The 17,293-nt window shown below is 39.4% G+C and overlaps 2 protein-coding genes across 2 annotated transcripts; one reads left to right on the top strand and one right to left on the bottom strand.

Moving 5' to 3' along the window:
* Positions 1–884: 884 nt before the first annotated feature.
* LOC146476575 (uncharacterized) lies at positions 885–17,258 on the top strand. Its single transcript, XM_085114458.1, has 5 exons — positions 885–1,047; positions 13,367–13,491; positions 15,866–15,896; positions 16,072–16,099; positions 16,895–17,258. The coding sequence occupies exons 1-5, from the start codon at positions 1,019–1,021 to the stop codon at positions 17,141–17,143; spliced, it is 462 nt and encodes a 153-aa protein (XP_084970584.1). The 5' UTR covers positions 885–1,018; the 3' UTR covers positions 17,144–17,258.
* Positions 2,171–8,586, bottom strand: LOC146476576 (uncharacterized). Its single transcript, XM_085114451.1, has 3 exons — positions 8,167–8,586; positions 4,166–4,983; positions 2,171–3,367 (listed from the first exon to the last, which is right to left on the bottom strand). The coding sequence occupies exons 1-3, from the start codon at positions 8,502–8,504 to the stop codon at positions 3,009–3,011; spliced, it is 1,515 nt and encodes a 504-aa protein (XP_084970577.1). The 5' UTR covers positions 8,505–8,586; the 3' UTR covers positions 2,171–3,008.
* Positions 17,259–17,293: the final 35 nt, after the last annotated feature.

Raw genomic sequence — 17,293 nt, 5'->3', positions numbered from 1 at the left:
TCACACAGCATTTCTCGAAATGATCTAATAATTAAGAATTATTTACGAAATATTGATCACAGTGTTTTAAAGATTCTTGTTTTAATTCAGTACAAATCGAAGAAAACAAAGAGCCTTTCAGAGCTTGGGGATTCCCCCGCAAAATCGAAACTGCGATTGCTTCGCAAGGTGAGCTTTCCATAACGGGAAAAATAAGCCTAAAGCTTCATTTTTTTATTCTTTAGCCAAAAAAAGTTAGTCCAGTAGATACGTTTATCGGAGAAGTATAAAATCGAACGCATGTTGAGTGATCTGAGGGGTATACCTGGATGACATGATGTCATTTTTCTCGGAATTTAAAAAGTCACGAACTGCAGAGAAGGGTTTTTTCCCCAGGAAGTTTTCCTGAAGCTTGGATCAAAATAAACAAAACAAATGTTTTGTTTTTAGCAGGCAGGTGACAAGACAAAGAAAAGCAGTTACGAAGTAACTGTAGTTTACTACAGTGAGCGAACTTTGCGAGACAAAATCAATGAATGGACTTTGATTGTTCCTTATTTATAGCTACATTCCTAACTGATTAGTCTCATTTTCGTGTGTCCAATATTTGCCAGACCTTTTCTTAGAAACCTGTCCTCTCACTTTACAATTGAGATTTATAAGGCAAGCGTTTGAATAAAACAATCCACCATTTTTGAGTCATATTTGTACTTGCGCGTTTGCGTACAACTGTGTTGTGTGCTGTTCTTCTTTTACGGGATATTCTGCCTTTTTCAGTCTCATACACCAAACAAAAGACCTTTTCCCAGTTCTAAAGTTTATTTACTTCATTCAGACAAATTTCGACATGCAAATTAAATACAGACGTGTGCGTGATCCGAGCGATCGATTTCACCTCAGCGGGAATTTCCCTTGGGGTTTTTCCCGGAAAAAAAGTCCCTCTAGGCTCATTTTATTATTGCTAAATACTAATATTTGAGGAAAGGAAGCGTGCACAATCAAGATTTCTCAGCGTTGCATTCTTCATTTTTCATTTACAATGAGCTTGCGAAGGGATTTTATTTCGAGGTAAGAATGCATTATTTAGTAAATGAAAAATACATTTTGTTAGGTACAACTGAGGTGGATTTATGAAATAATGGAACGCACATTGACAAATTGAAAAAGATAGTAGTCGAATGAGATTTCTAGAAATGGAATCGATGCAATCAGGAAACTTTCAGAGACGAAACAAAGGAGCTTTGTTTTTGCTTTCTTCCCTACGATTTGGGTACCATGTTTCGATAAACAAAATCTCCTCGCATGTCGCCGAAGTCGGAAGTGTTACCCCAAGTGTTAATAGTATTATACACTGATCAACTTCAAGTTCTCGGTTGAGGTAGGCATTACCCTATCTATACGAGGGGAAACATATAATTTCTGACCATAAGTATTACCAAACAACACTGACTGCGTCTGAAATGCATGCCTCATTCATTTTCATCGAGTTTTCCATCGTCGATTGCTAGACAGACAAAGGACAAAAAGCTGGCGATTTGGGGGTGGGGGTCGGGGAGTTCCTAAACCAGCTATATGTGTGGGGTGGGGTGGTCATTGCTCTCGTTATCACGCATAAATCTGCTCAATTTTTCTGAGAGAAGATTTTTACTCCTTGTTGCAGTAGCATCTGGCCTTTCGCTTTCAAGTTCGCTTTAATACGCTATTCCCATTAGCCTGATGCAAGGTCTTATGGTGGAACCAAGTGAATAATCAGGAGCATGCACGTGCACCTCAACGGTTCATTTTAGTGAATATCTGTTCAGAAGGCTTTTATTGCCTCAGAACGGATTTGAAACTATACTTTTCCCGCCAAAATGTCAACACAAAATTTCGTAACACTAGTTGGAAAACTAATCCCTTTCGTTTTCGAAAGGGCAAATAAATATGTCGTTTAAAAATGCGAGAAAGGTCAGCCAGCATCACTGAGCTGTTGTTGGTTTTACGAAAACAAATTCGGGAAATAAAATTCCGTTTCCTACAACTTTCCGCGACTTAAATTTTTACCTAAAGCATCCGAACATATCAATCTGTATTAGCTTACACAAATGTCTCTTTTAAAGGGCAGAAAACCCTCTGGGAACACAGAAGACAACTCTCGCTGCAGTACTCCTGAATAATACAAAAGAACAAGAAAAGACGGAAGCATCTAATGCTCATTAAAAAATATTCAAAACTTTATCTTTATGCTCTAATAATTCTGTTCACACAATCTAATAAGCTAGGAAGGCAAGACAACTTACAGTCTGTAAACATCCGTTGTTTTTTGACAAGATTTCTCAAAGTATCTTTTTCCGAGATTCTACTAATTATTATTACTAGTAATAATCAAAGATTAGCGAGTGCGTTCGATGATCTCCATCCCAGGCTCTCTCTCCTTTGTGATGTCATTCGCCCCTGCAAAAAAAATCTGCGGAGGATGCCAGATACGCGTTCCAAGATCCATCTATTCATTCAATCAACGTCGTTCCATACAATCTCGACTGCAATCCGTATTAGGAGTGCTTCTTCCTTCGTCGAAAGCAATAATATTAACAAAAAGTTGAAGAACAGTACAGTTTCCACCCGAAACTAGCGAAGCTAATCGAGTCGGGTGGGAGCAAAAAGATAAATACACCAAGACTTTCAAAAGTAGAAAGAGGAAAAAAATTACAATACAATGTAATATAGGAAAAGAAAATTATACAATACAATATGGGAAAATAAATAAGTGATTTACTAACTACTCTAGCGGGAAAAATAAGTACATAGTTTCAACGCTAATCAGTACAATAGCTTTTAACTGCCTCACGCTAACATCTGCCCATCACGAGCAATGCAAGGCATCGACAAAAATTAAGCGGGACATCACACAGTTTTACTGAACAAAATAAAAAAGTAACAAAGTTTTCCTTTAATGATTCTGAAAACTATATCTCAAAATGGCGTTCACTTTGCGTCTTCCACTTCTTCTACTGTCCCGGCACAAAGAAGACTGCGATAACGTATGTTTCCTATGCTGAAAAAGAAAGGAAGAGGAGAAGCCAAGCAAGCAGACTGACGGGCAGCATTGCCATCTGGGACGCCTTGCTCTTGCAGTCCTGTTTGATCACTGGTAGGCCTGTGGAAGGCTGATATGACTCACACTTCTTTCCCTGGATACAACTGGCGATCTCCTTGGCTCTGTCGAGTCCACTAAAGTAAGATCCCTGTATGTAGCCATACCAATCTTCATGGGTAGCCTCACCAGCGAAAAACAAATTCTTTAGTCGACCGGCCATGTTGGCGAAGACGGACGAATCTGTTCCTACCACTGGGTCTGTGTAGGATCCCAGCGTGTATGGGTTTTTGGACCATTTGCTCACTACAATATCTTTAAGAGAGAGAAAAAGATACATTTAACTTTACTCAAATGACCCTCTCATCGTCCTTCCCGCCTACCTACCTTCCCTCCAACCAGCCAGCCAGCCGCCACCAGTCAACCAACCAAATGGTCAACCAACCAAATGGTCGACCAACCAACCAACTACTCAACAAGCAAGCCAGCCAGCTGATCAACCAACCAACCAACCAACAAGTAAAATACCAAAAAGCCAGCCAACTGACCAATCAACCGGACAAAAAACAACCCACTAAACAATTAGCCATGCAGCCATCCAGCGAGTCAACCAGCCACTGACCAATCTGCCAACCAACCATCCAACGGGTCAACCAACCAACCAACCAACCAACCAACCAACCAACCAACCAACCATCCAACGGGTCAACCAACCAACCAACCAACCAACCAACCAACCAACCAACCAACCAACCAACCAACCAACCAGGAATTTACTAGCAAGCCAGCCAACCAACCAAACAATTAGCCATGCAGCGATTCAGCGACTCAATCAGCCACTGACCAAACTGCCTATGCCAACCAACCCAGCCAACTGAACAATTAGCCATGCAGCGATTCAGCGACTCAATCAGCCACTGACCAAACTGCCTATGCCAACCAACCACCCCAGCCAACTGAACAATTGACCATGCCGCCATTCAGCGAGTCGACCAGCCAGCCTATGCCAACCAACCAACGAACAGCAAAGAAAAAGCAAACAAACAGTCAGACAAAAAATGATAGTTCTTTCATTTACTTCCTTATGGTGAGTACATATAAGAAAACAATTACCTGTAGCATTAGTTACGTTTGATCCATAAAGGTTCCTCAGAACTTGCATCACTTCTTCCTTCGTTTTGGAATCATCCTGCAACTCCACTTTAAGCGCTTGATCTCCTGTCACGCCGGCAAACAAGGTGGTTGATCCAGGAAAAAACCCAGCTCGATCGAGATCGAAAAAGGCTGGATAGTTTTGGGAAGGGGAAGGCAAAGAGACATGCAAGATCCATTCGTTATCATCCCAGAAATCGCTCGGAAACTTCAGAAAAATCTTAGCCAGGTTAACAGGTCTCAGGCGATAAATGGCTTCTTTCTTCCAATCTGGCAAGGGAGGGTCGAACTGCACTGAGCCGCTGTGCAACACGCCAGAGCTGAACGTGCACAAAACGTAGTCTGCAGTAAAGGTTTCCTTCCCGGCTGTGGTCACTTCAACGCCGTCATCATTATACTTGATCTTGGACACAGTTTTGTTCAGTAATATTTTATCTTGAAAATTTGAATAAAAATCACTAAAGAGAGTCCATATTCCTCTTTGATCCGTAATAAACAAGTCGTCACCCGGAGCACCCATATTATTCAAAGATGTAACGTACTCGTTGTCGCCATATTCAAAGTCTATCTCAAACCAAGACAGAACCTTTTTCAGAGGTTTGTCTGATCTCCAGCCAAGTATGTCCAGAGCAGTGGATGCTGGCATATCTCTTGGTGGGATGTCTTCTTCTCCTCTTTTCTCTGCCATCTCAAAAAGCTCCTTGCTTTTCTTGCGCCATTCTTCAACGACTTTCATGTCTTCCTGTTCATTTGCTCCATGGTTGTGAAGGGGATCTCTTCTAGAGTTCAGAAAAAAACAACAACTCAGTGGTTTAAGGGGAATCTTCCGCTTCCACCACGAGCACGTTCAAAACAGAGAAAATTATATTCACAACTCCATTTTGAATAAAACAGACGCATAGCTCTACATGAAACTTGTTAGATAGGATTTGGGTCTCATAACCGGGAAACTGAGAAGTCGTAAGTTGGGGTTGAGCGTTAATTAAAATATAAATAAATAAATAAATAAATAAATAAATAAATAATGATGATGATGATATGATGATGGTGACAATAGTAACACCTCCGCTTAAGATGAGGAAATTTTATTAGTGTACTAAGTTTGGACGTTTTTTTCAAAAGCATTTTTCCTCAAAGTTGCCTACACTTGCGCCTAACGTAAGCAGGATCTTACCCTTTCTACTGGGAACCCAGAGTATTGGACTGCCATAGTAATAAAAAGAAAATAATTCTGAGGTCGACGTACTAAATTTGGAAAACGGTGCACAGAGGAAAACGTTTTAGGTACAATAAACGAGCAAACAGTAAGACGGAGTCATGTTTGTTCTCATCGACTCTTTGTAAATTACAGCGAACTTTCACTCATTTGTTATCAAATTTTTGCACATAATTTCGAATTACAACCAGAAGCCAAAGCCCCGGTTTATATGTCATTGGGTCAGTGGTGGGAGAAATTACAAATAAAGACGTGCTAGCTAAAAACTGGTAAATGAAAATGCCTGAACAGATTCAAAAAGCTGTCGAGGTGTATTCAGTTCACGCGCTCTCAATAACCACGCAACAATAGGTTTGGGCAACAAGTTTATATTGAGTAAGGTTCGACTGCTATACACCGAGTAGCGAATGACGTCGTAGCTGAATCAATAGCCTTCCGTGGGAGGGAGGGTCTGGTTGACGTGGTTGCCCTATGAAACGAGCTTATGACTGACCGATCAACGAAGCTTGCGTTCCGATAAGCTTAGTGACGTCGTATGATACGCACCTAATTAGCAAAAATCACTAAACGTAATTACTGCTCGTTGACTGTGGTAAAAAATTGCCGGTGTAAACGAGGCTTCATTCGCAAAACGCTACTCTATTGCAAGTGACGTGAACATTGTTTGCCAAAATATCATGAGACGAGTTGACCATTGTGCGAACAATGATATTTCATCGCGCGATGTCACATTGAACTAAAGTTTTTAAAAATTTAATTGTTCGATCTTTCATTAACACGACATTCGCAGATTAATTTTTGACGATCTGTTGAACGAATGTTGTCAGTGGTCAAGGTTGAGGAGTGACTAACAAGATCTCGCCTAACCTTTAATCGACTAAAGGCAATCGGTAACTTGATGGACATCAGCCGTTTTCACTGACTACGAGGTAGTCTCCCTGGGAGGAGCGTTGCGTGACGAGACATAGAACGGCTAGGCTAGGCCGGCTGCGAGCGAGGGAGACTAACTACAAGGTGGACAACGGACGAATTTCGACGAACAAGTCTGACGGAAAAGTCGTCTCACTGTGACAAAGGGACGGATACGATTTTGGGCGCAAATATAAATATGAACCAACTGACAAGGTCACAGCCAAGATCAGTTTTGAAGTCACATATGTGAATGAATGGGTTGAAAGAAATGCAAATGAGGTTTTTTCCTGATCAAGACGATGAATGAGAATGTATCCAGAATGAGCAGATAATCGCTCGCACGTATCAACTTACAGAATAAGAGATTGTTATTGATACTGATTTATGAAGGGAACAAAGACTATTCATAACATGATTGTGCGTTCATTTCGTGCGTATTTGGCCTGTTACAAATTACGAATCCGATTCAATCAGAACACTGAACACTATATTAGAAAGAATGAACAAAGGAATTATACATGATACCGGCGCTTTAAGGGGGGTTAGGTTGGCTTTGGCTTCGGTTTGAAGCAGCAAACGTTTGCAAAATGGCCACCCTTTTCCATACTTTCTGTTGTTTGCCGGGTATTGAGGCCACAACGGAAACAAGACTTTACAACTCGTCTCGGAGGTTCGTGTGATTTCATGGGTGGTTGATTGCGTGTGTGTCGATGTTGTTTGCAAATGCTGTTTACTGACCCGGGGGCTTTGCATTGTCTGCATTTGCGAAGCTTATGTTTCAGACGCTTCTCGAGTGCGCTTGCAATTTGCAGCGTTTTATCATAATGTCAACTGGCAATAATCTTACACCAAATCGATTGACAAATTATTAAATTCAGACGACTTTTAGATCCGAAAGGCGTTTTCACACGAATACGACTGTCTGAGAAATCCAAAAGTTGTCTGACCATCATCCTTGCAGTGTCTGAAAAGTATGTACGACTGATGAGATCTTATTTTATTTTTCAGTGATTTAAGACGCATTTCATAATTTACTTTATATCTATCATTAAACTGCATTCTAGTGTTTTTATTTTTAAACGTGTGATCACTTGTTAGTGTCCTTTTAAAATTATCTTGTGCAAAGCTTTTAAAATACCTTGGATATTTAAATTGAGCGCTTATCTTTTCTTACCAAAAAAGGAAACGACAGAGGACCGCGGAAACGATGAGACTATAAAAAGCTATTAAAGACTATTAAAAGCTCGATTGGGGAGCACTCAAATATTCTGCTCTCATCTTAACAAAGCCGTAATTATATCGCTGATAAATCACGCCCGCGAAAATTGCAGGTAACCCAATAGAAACTTATGCAAATGAGTTTTTTCCTGATCTAGACAATGGCAGTATAGTATCCAGAATGAGCAAAGAATTGCAGATATTCACTCGCACGTATCAACTAACTAAATTAGAGATTGTTATTGATTTATTTACGAAGGGAACAAAGACTATTCATAACATGATTACGCGTTCATTTCTTGACTGGGGGTCACTCAAGTATTCTGCTCTCATCCTAACAAAGCCGTAATTATATCGCTGGTAAATCAATATCACGGCCGCGAAAATTGCAGGCAGCCCAATATTTCGGTTCGATAAAACTAACCGTCACCAGGGGCTTACAAAAACAAGGACTTTTCTAAGTGATTTAGCTAGGTGAAAAGCTCAGCTTTTCTATACCCTGATGAAGGGTAGGTTTGGTCAATATTATTAAAATTCTAGTTATTCAATCAACCTTGCAGTTGTTTTACATAAGATAGCTAACTTATTAAATCTTCAAAGAATTATATATCTTTACCTGATACGAATGTTATCGAAGTTTGATATGTGCCCCGTCAAATTGTGTTTGTTCTTTAACGGAATCAGTGGATTATCATCTTCGTCTACATAATGGATCCAGTTTGCTCCTAGTTCCACCTTCATTCCCGCAAGCGTTGCCTGTTTCATTCGCCCTCCGATGTAATCTTGACCTTCCAATACGAGAAAGTCAGTAACTCCTTGGTCGTGAAGCGTTTTCGCGGCCGTGATCCCTGCAGCTCCGGCTCCCAAGATTAGAACTTTTTTCCTTCCCAAAGAAGCAGGCGCTCCCGGAGAAAACATTAGAGAAAGGAAGACAAGCGCTATTTTCATCGCCATTATTCAGTGTTGTGGATTATTCACAAGCGTAGTGAAAGGCGAGGTTCAATCATGACCGCGCTCCACCCAACTTTGTCACGCTATCACGCTGTCACGCTGTTAATTAACATAGTGTACGTGATGCGCTGCAGTGTTCACAAGATATCAATAATTATATGATCGATTGTCACATTTGTACAACTTTATCTTGGTTCCTTAAATTATTATTTTTTTAAGTTAAAAGTTTAAAAGTTGCAACTGTTGTTCAAAAATGTTGTACAGTTAAAAGCTGAACCTGGCCATTTAGTACGTTTAACTGGGTTCAACCGCAGAAGAAGACACGAAGCAATTTTCCCAGCGATGGGGGGTAGGGGGGGGGGGGGGGTGGCAATAAGTAGATACGTACGCTGTTCAGCATTTGTTTAGTAACCGAAAATATCGGGAAAATATTAATCGCGGTTGAATTGCTTGTCGTCCGCTTTTCATGTCCGTCTCTGCTATTCATATCAGACACACAAGCGCGGTTTAAGAAAGATCCTGGGTAGAACAGCTCAGCTAAACTTATAAAACAGACGGAAATTATAATTTAAAGTGCCACTACGACGAAAATTTTTACTTCTATTTTCGCCCGTTTCGTGTTCCAATCCATTTAATGAGTTCGAAATTGCAAAAATAGCTATTAATTAGCTTTATACAAGCTTACTGATCCTGGGAATAGGTGGCCGAAAACCATCGAAAACCCGTCCGCCATTACTCCGACGGCAAAGTGACGCCCGTGGTCATTCTAAAATGCGGTTGCTTGTATGAGATCTTTTTGTGACGTCATACGCGCATCGAACATCATGCATTCCTTGCAAGAACTCAGTAAACCTCAGTAATCGAAAGTCCTAAAGTAAGTGAATAGGCAAGATTATTTTATTTAGGCAAGATTCGCCATCCAGTTTAGTGAAAAGCGATCTAAAGGACAATTTTATTGAATATCTTGGATTATAATTTCCTTGGCGGTGGATTTGGAGTCGTATGACTGCAAAGAATACGCTTCGAAGACACGCGAAAAGCTCATTCAAGCCTGGGATTTACATGTATAGCCGAAGAAGAAACGAATTCACCCCGGCATTTTTTACTCAGCAACTGTATTGGAGGTAGACATATGGTTATTTAATATTCTGGGTATGTTTTCTATTTGGGATTAGTAAACAGAACCTAATCACTATTCGCAGAAGCACTTGAGCAACAAATTATTGAATAGGATGGATAACTCCAGACCAAGACATGTTAATGTTATGTTGGTGGCGTGTATGGTGTTCGCAAGTATCAATCAAAGCTGCATAATGATCGAGTCAAGAAAAAAAGAACTATTAACCTCGTTTTTTTATAGTTCAATAAAGCTTTAATTGACAAAACTAAAATGATGTATAATTATTTTCAGTTGAAAAGTGGGTAGCTATAGCTGTAATCTACAGAATATTTGCAATATTACAATACTACAGGGCTGTAATCTACCAGGTATTACCTGGTTAGATCCCTTCCTCATTCTACAACAACTATCAAGCAGTAAATGAAGTAATCATGAGGGGCCTAATATTTTAAAGCCACAGTCCAAGTAACATTCAACAATAAATTGTTGTAAAGCCCTCAAATGCAGCTGGAAAACTGAAGATTAATAAGAAAGTTTAGGAGGACAGCTAAGGAGGAAACCTTAGTAGGCTTGCATCATATCTCATCCATAGTTGTTATTTTAATGTTTGTTCCTTGGTCAATGAGGATGTGTGAATCTGAGTGAAACAAGCAAACCAGCCTCTTATCTCATCTAAAACTGACACTATAATTGTGATCATTTTACATGTTGAGTGTGAAGAGCCAGCATAACACTGTGCTGTAACAGTATTGTATTTTCCCACAAATCATACAATGTTCACAGACATAAAAATGAAATATTATAGTTATGAAAGAATGACCATCCTTTCCACAGATATACCTTGATTATTCTTGGAGATTCTACCAGAAATGAGATTTAATGTCTTTTTTCTTTGGTGTTTTAAATTAAGAGCCAATTATTACTTTAACCTAAGTTTTCACACAAACCACAGCTTATTTTTTGTTTTTGTTCAGCGACATGAACTTTTTTCTATCTTGTAAGTTTTATCTTACATGACCCCACAAACATTTTCATGCTTTATACTTATACTATGTGTTTGTTGTTTTTCTATTGTTTAGCTTTTTCCTTCTGTCAAATAGCCCTGGCTTTCTTATGTTGGATGTTGATATCTGTGGGTATTTACTTTGGCCTTCAGAAAATAACCAGGACTAAGAACAGGGCCAGCTTTAAATACCAAAGCCATTTTTTATGCCAATAATACCACATATTTTACTTTATTTCATTTTATTTCATTTTATTTTATTTTTTTTTTTTTTTGGGGGGGGGGAGGTTGTTTTGTTTTTGTTGTTGCTGTTATGACATAACACTCAAATCTCTCTCACTATGAACAAGCCAACAAAATAATTGGCCATCAATAAACAATTTCCATAATCCCTTCACTGTTTATATTAATGTGCTTGACCTATATCCTGGATATTTTTTTGAAGACTCTCCTATCAGCTATGTTGGAAGTTTCTAAGATCAAATTTAAAGTTATGCCTTTTGCTGTGGCCCTCTCTGATAACCATTACAACAATGAGAATACTCACAGCACAAGAATGCATGCCATGATCCCACTGGCCAAAAACCTTCCCTGTATAAAGATAAGTTTACCCTTGAAGTCAGAGGCCAGTCTTGCTTTCTACTCTTACCTTGCCTGCAGCATTGTGGTTCTTGATGACATGGGTATGACAGAAACTTTAAAAAAAGAAACCACACACACACACACACACACACACAGTCTGCATTACCAGTACCTACTTGTCATATTGATATGATATCAATGCTAAATATTGCAAAAATTTGCTGGTAGTTCTCCTCCTCTCCCTTCCATTTATAAATTTGCACATTATGTACAATGTAAACCTTAGTGTAAGATCCTGGCCCATTCTTCTGGACAAGGTATCTTCTGTAACTGTGAAAAATGCCTTCATGCTTCCCTAAACTAACCCTAATAATACAGATCCCAGTATTTTAAGGTTCAGGAAGTGTCGTTGACAGATCTAAACTAAAAGCTAAGTGAGATTTACTATGGCATTATTTACCATGGGTAGTCCTATTTACCATGGTGTGCTTTGGTGACCTTGTTGACGCCTTTGTACTGTCTCTGGTATATACCAAAACAGTGCAAATACTTTTTTTTAGAAATTTATTATGTTGTACAAAAAATGCTGTAAAATTGGCTGTCCATATAACAGACTGTGCCAAGAAAACAAAAGAGGGCACAAATACAAAATTAATAATTCAAACACAAAGATGAAATTTACAAAGCACTGGTAGTTTTCCACACTCTTTAGAATAGGGTATTGGGCAAAATACTGTCTCATAATTTTGTCAGTTTGGTTCATTTGTTCTCTTTAGTACAAACTAATATGGTTTAAATTGTAGATATTATCTTGACTTGTCCCACAAGATAACTTTCAGCATAATATTCACTGCAAGTCTGCACAAAGGTGCAGTCAAAGCATATTTACAAGCGATATTTTAAAAAATTGCTCAATAATAGTTTTATAATTAGTTAATAACACAGACCAAATAGGATTGCTACAAGACCTTCTTGACTCACAGTAATCAGTGATAGCTACATTAGAGAATTTTGCAAGTTGGAGTGTCAGCAGGTCCACATCAGCTGGAAAGTTGCCTGCAAATTTCTTCTGACCTGTACTTTCACATATCATGTGATTGTTTCAATATATAGAGATTAATTTTTCATATCAATGTCACAATCAGTTTAATTACAATTGCTCATTTAATACAGATCGAAAATCTCGCCTTGCTGTGTATTCTACAGTCGGCATACAAGTCTTTCAGAAATGTGTTGGGTGCTTTGTACGAGAGAGCATTCGAAAAACTCAGGCAGTTGATTGTCAATATTTATTATACCACAAGCAATTATTATTATTATTTGAATAAAATGGAGTATCTATGCACTTTTATTTTACCAAAGCATGACACTTATAGGAAGTAGACGTAATGAACACTGGACGAACAAAGCATTACAATGAGCTATAAACAGAACATACACACCACCACTCCGCGCCACTTGCTTTCATTGCACGCATTCACGAAAACAGTTCATTTCCAATTAGTTACCTTGGCCTAATCGCTTCACTTAGTCCCTCGCTTTACCCTGGAAAAGTAAGCATCGAGGCAGTAGCATTGCATGGCAGTCCTTTCGTTTGAGTTTCCCTCGAAGCAGCTGTCGAAGTCGTCGAGAGGATATGTCTTTACAGACTTTAGTACTTCGGTGCGATGTACAAAAAGACGATTTGTCTGAAGAAATTACCCCTTTTGACGTATTTCAGAACCATAAATGTTCAAACAACCACCATTAGGTTTCTTTCGGTTGCCCACAATACGTGTGCGTTGTAAAGACGGCCCTTGAGCCACTAAAATAAAAAGAAGTGGCTTCTTTCAGCGAGATCGAACATTCGAAACCAGGCCATGTTGTTGTGCGCGTATGACGTCATATTGCTGTCGGTGCAACTAGATCCAGCTCTCTATGTAGTTCACGGCCATTTGTCGTTCGAGTAATGGCGGCACAGCGAAGCTGAACTTCGCGTTTAAAATAACTGGTCTTCCCGTTGGAATTTCGATGTAAAATTTGGTGTGGTTAGTATTTATCACTTCTAATTTCAAAAGCTGAAGAAAAAAAGGGATGCAAAATTTTGATCGTAGTGGCACTTTAAAGTCGACCAACAAGGAGCGCTCAATAAAGTATTACCACATTTTTTTAATAACACAGAGTACAGAAAGAGCTAAAGCAACTGCAGTCTCTCAAACCTCATGGAATCGAAGTGAGCGTTCCCTCCGACAGCCTTCAAATATGGGAAGCAATCGTTCCAGGACCTGATGAATCTCCCTACAAAGGTGAGTTAACAAGAGAATATGCTTTGTATTTCAGTAGCCTATTTTCTTTTGTTCTTCAAGGTATTTTTTAATCACCTCTTTTTACTACAAACGTGGGGTTGGAGAGCCTGTGAGATGACGTTATTTCAGTAGTAAATAAACCGCTTCAGGAGGATAGCATATTGGGGGATAGTGCGCAAGGCTAAAAGAATATCAGAAAAATAAAAAGTTGACAGTTATTTAGCTGCAGTCACGCTATGGTCATCACTGGCTGTCTTGCCTCTTTTCCACACTGAAAGCGCGCGCATTTCAGAGGGTTACAAAATAAATGATCCCCTTTCCGGCTTGCTGTCATACAGACAGATGATAATGCCCTCGAACTTGGCTTCGCTAAACGGCAACTGTTAATTTTTTGGACAATTTTTTCAACAAGGGAAACATGAAGTACATACCGGGATGCACAGCTACACCCGCTGACCGATCTGACCACAGACACAATTCATGGCAAAATTACTCACAGGTAGCACAAGCTTCTGAATAGCGATAGAAGAGAACGCTACCCAAATATCGGCGGTGTTCAGTATTGTGTTACAAGGGTTTGAATTGCGGCGAAAATATAAGGATTTGTATGGGATTTTCATAAATTGATAGAAGGACATAGAAATAAAGTAATTCTCGCAATAAAAATGTCTTCTGTACCTCAATGGCTTCAATGATTTTGCTGATTGAATGCGTTTGAGCGAACGTTTTCACGGCCTTTCCCGTGTCTTCAGCTACCAAAGAAAAGGACAAGGCCTCACACTGTCGAAGCAAAAAATCCCATTGATCACATACTTATATTTTTGCCGCAAACTTGTTTTACGCAATTCAAATCCTTGCATCACAACAGCGCCCATATTTGGGTAGCGTTCTCTTATATATTAAGCTTGGGTTGCCTGTGAACTACTAAGATACTTATTGAATAACGATTGTCCAGTCTCATCGTCTTCTTTTTCCTAGAAAAATACCTTTTATCATTTCTACATAAATAATTCTGACAAAGAACAGGCATGGATAGAGTTTGAGTCGCAAAATGTATACATAATTGATGTATGGGGCTGTGCGGAATGAATCTTGCCATTCATCTACAGTCGGACCTCTATTAAGCGGCCACCTTTTAAGCGGCCACCCTCCATTAAGCGGCCACTTTCCAAAGTCCCAAATTATTATTTTGTCAGTAAAGTGCTGTATTCAATACCTCTATTCAACGGCCAACCTCTATTAAGCGACCAGTTTTCAAAGTCCCCAGGGTGGCCGCTTAATAGAGGTCCGACTGTAGTTGCAAAGATGAAAAATAAAGTACGAAGAATCTCACTGACAAGATTCCGCACAGCCCCAACATCAATTATGTATACATTAATTCTGTTAATTGTGCGACTCAAACTCTATTCACGCTCGTTGTTTGAGTAAGAGGGTTTAGTATGACATTAAATGTATAGGGCTGTGCGGAATCCTTTTATCTCACCTTGAATGAATTTCGAGTCTTGTGGATCATGGAATAAAGCCGTCTTGCTTTTCCTCCTGGTGTTTTTCCTGTTTGCCCAGGGAAGACACCGCCATATACTATCTGAGTTGAGTTAAAACGGCAGGTTTCAGTCACAAGGTTAGTCAGTTCGAACATTTTCTTCTCGGCGAAACTGATACGTCGTCCGTCCAGAAACCAAGCCAAATGAAAATGCTAATGCGCATTATTGCAACATATTCATGATTCTGCGGGCCGAGTCCAGCGCACATCCAATCAAAACACGTTCTGATGGAATCCAGTGAGACAAAAGAGATTGGGATTGTTGTGTGGAATTTAAGTCAGATATTTTCTCGTTTGTATTCTTATTGAGTCCAACAATGATCGTTTGTAAAATTGCTCGCAGATTCTCTTGCATGCGCGCCAGGGATAAATATGAGTTTCCCGATGGAAATCCCTTGTTCCAAATGAGAATACCCAGAGTTGGGTATACCCCTATATAAGCTAAATAGCTCTGTTCGACGCCAAAAAGTATGGTTTTAGAGCAGGAGCCCATGATGGGCTCCTTTTTTTTTTTAGCCCTTTTGGTCTGAAATAGCCGGTATAGATTTTAACCATTTTGGTTCGAAAGTGTAAAAACGGTTATGGATTTTACAGAAACGGATACTCTCTCACGGCTCCGCAGAGCCTACGGTAATAAAGAGTTTTTTTTTTCAAATTCCACGATTTATTATTTGGCCAGACCGTTCAAGTGTGAATACCTGCCCATGTGCGTAACTTTGCTTGTATGATAGTCACACCCCCTGGATTAGGGGGCCTTCATGAATTTCGCTTTAATTTCCCGGAGGCCGGTTCAAAATTCTGAGCCTTCATGATATTTGCTTTATTTTCCAGGAGGCCGGTTCAAAGTTCAAGTTTATCTACCGTATCCTTTGAAATTATTTTATTTGTTTTGGATTTAATACTGCTAAAGCAATCGTTCATTGTTTAACAAATTGCAAAGCAATGTTACTCCATGGCTCCCTTAAAGTTTGAAGGCCTCTTTGTTATTCAAGTGTTTCAGATATTTGAATCCTTGACTTGATGCTTATGGCGTCCAGTGAAAACTATCCTCTTGGACCTCCTACGGTAAGTAACAAATATTACTTTGAGAATCATGTATCATTCTGTCACTGACACAGGCATAATCGGAGAAAAGAAAATCCGAGTTTTCCCATCAGGAGTCGAACCTATGACCTTCTGATTACTCACTAGTCCGCTACTCTACCACTGAGCAATTTTAATTGAAGTTGAACATTAAACTCCCGAGTGAACTGATTCGTCGCTGCTTTCATGAACGGATTGATGAAATTCAACATGGCGTACGACGGACGAGGCTTGTATAGCGGAATAGGTTTCGTATTACCGCATTTTTACAGGATTTTTACATTACTTTTACAGTGTATCGAAAGAGAATCTTTGACTTGATTTTCCTCACTTACGAGTTTTAACTTTGGGCAACGAAATAGAGAATGAAAAACTGGTTCGAAAGCACGATCCAAATGCGAGTATTTCTACCGCTGTTTGGGGTTCTCCGAAACGTCTATGACAGTTTCCCAAACTCTGTGGAAACAAAAAGAAAACAGTGTTTTTCCATGTCCTTTATAAACGAACCCGGGGGAAGTTTGCTACCTTTCCATTTAACAAAAACATTTATTTATTTATTTATTTTTAAGAAACAATACTAAATACATACAAAACAAAACTTTACACTCCTCTACATACAATGCATGACAAAATAACGCAGAATAGATGTTACAACATTTATAGAAATACAGATTTCAACCAACCAAAGCCATAAATACTTTAGAGGCACTGTGCCATTTTCACGTGATTGTTTTCGAACGGTTAACTACAATGTGTGTTCTTTCAATTTCACGGCAGGTTCGTTTTCTGACTCCAGTTTATCACGTCAACGTGAGTCCAACAACAGGGAACGTGTGCCTGGGATTCCTGACCGAAGAGAACTGGTTACCAACTCGCTGCGTTCGAGATGTGCTGAGTGGTGTTTTCTCTTTGCTTATCAAACCTGTACCGGAGAACTCCGCTGATCAGTCCGTACTGGAGACGTATAATCATTGCAAAGCGGTTTATGAAGAAAAAGCCCGGAAAAGTGCAATGAACGCTCGATAAAGAGAAGAAAAGCTGACTAAATCATTTGATAGATTAATAAGTCACCATCTATGGAACCGACTGATTGAATAAATTATAATAAAATCAAAAGGGGATCCTCTCTTGATAAAACACACCACGTGGTTTTTCTTCGCGCAGTGGCAAAGTTTT

The sequence above is a fragment of the Pavona decussata genome, unplaced genomic scaffold, assembly GCF_977016875.1.
Source record: "Pavona decussata unplaced genomic scaffold, jaPavDecu1.1 SCAFFOLD_76, whole genome shotgun sequence".
In the NCBI taxonomy this organism is placed as follows: domain Eukaryota; kingdom Metazoa; phylum Cnidaria; class Anthozoa; order Scleractinia; family Agariciidae; genus Pavona; species Pavona decussata.
This window is presented reverse-complemented; position numbering and strand designations above follow the sequence as displayed.

Bases quoted from the DNA above. Each gene is read 5' to 3' on its own strand.
- LOC146476575 (XM_085114458.1), top strand. From the start codon at position 1,019: ATGAGCTTGCGAAGGGATTTTATTTCGAG. The intron at 13,492-15,865 runs GTGAGTTAACAA...TTTATTTTCCAG, and splicing joins TGATGAATCTCCCTACAAAG to GAGGCCGGTTCAAAGTTCAA. The intron at 15,897-16,071 runs GTATCCTTTGAA...TATGGCGTCCAG, and splicing joins AAAGTTCAAGTTTATCTACC to TGAAAACTATCCTCTTGGAC.
- LOC146476576 (XM_085114451.1), bottom strand. From the start codon at position 8,504: ATGGCGATGAAAATAGCGCTTGTCTTCCTTTCTCTAATGTTTTCTCCG. The intron at 4,984-8,166 runs GTAAAGATATAT...TCTGAACTCTAG, and splicing joins TTCGATAACATTCGTATCAG to AAGAGATCCCCTTCACAACC. The intron at 3,368-4,165 runs GTAATTGTTTTC...TCTCTCTTAAAG, and splicing joins AAACGTAACTAATGCTACAG to ATATTGTAGTGAGCAAATGG.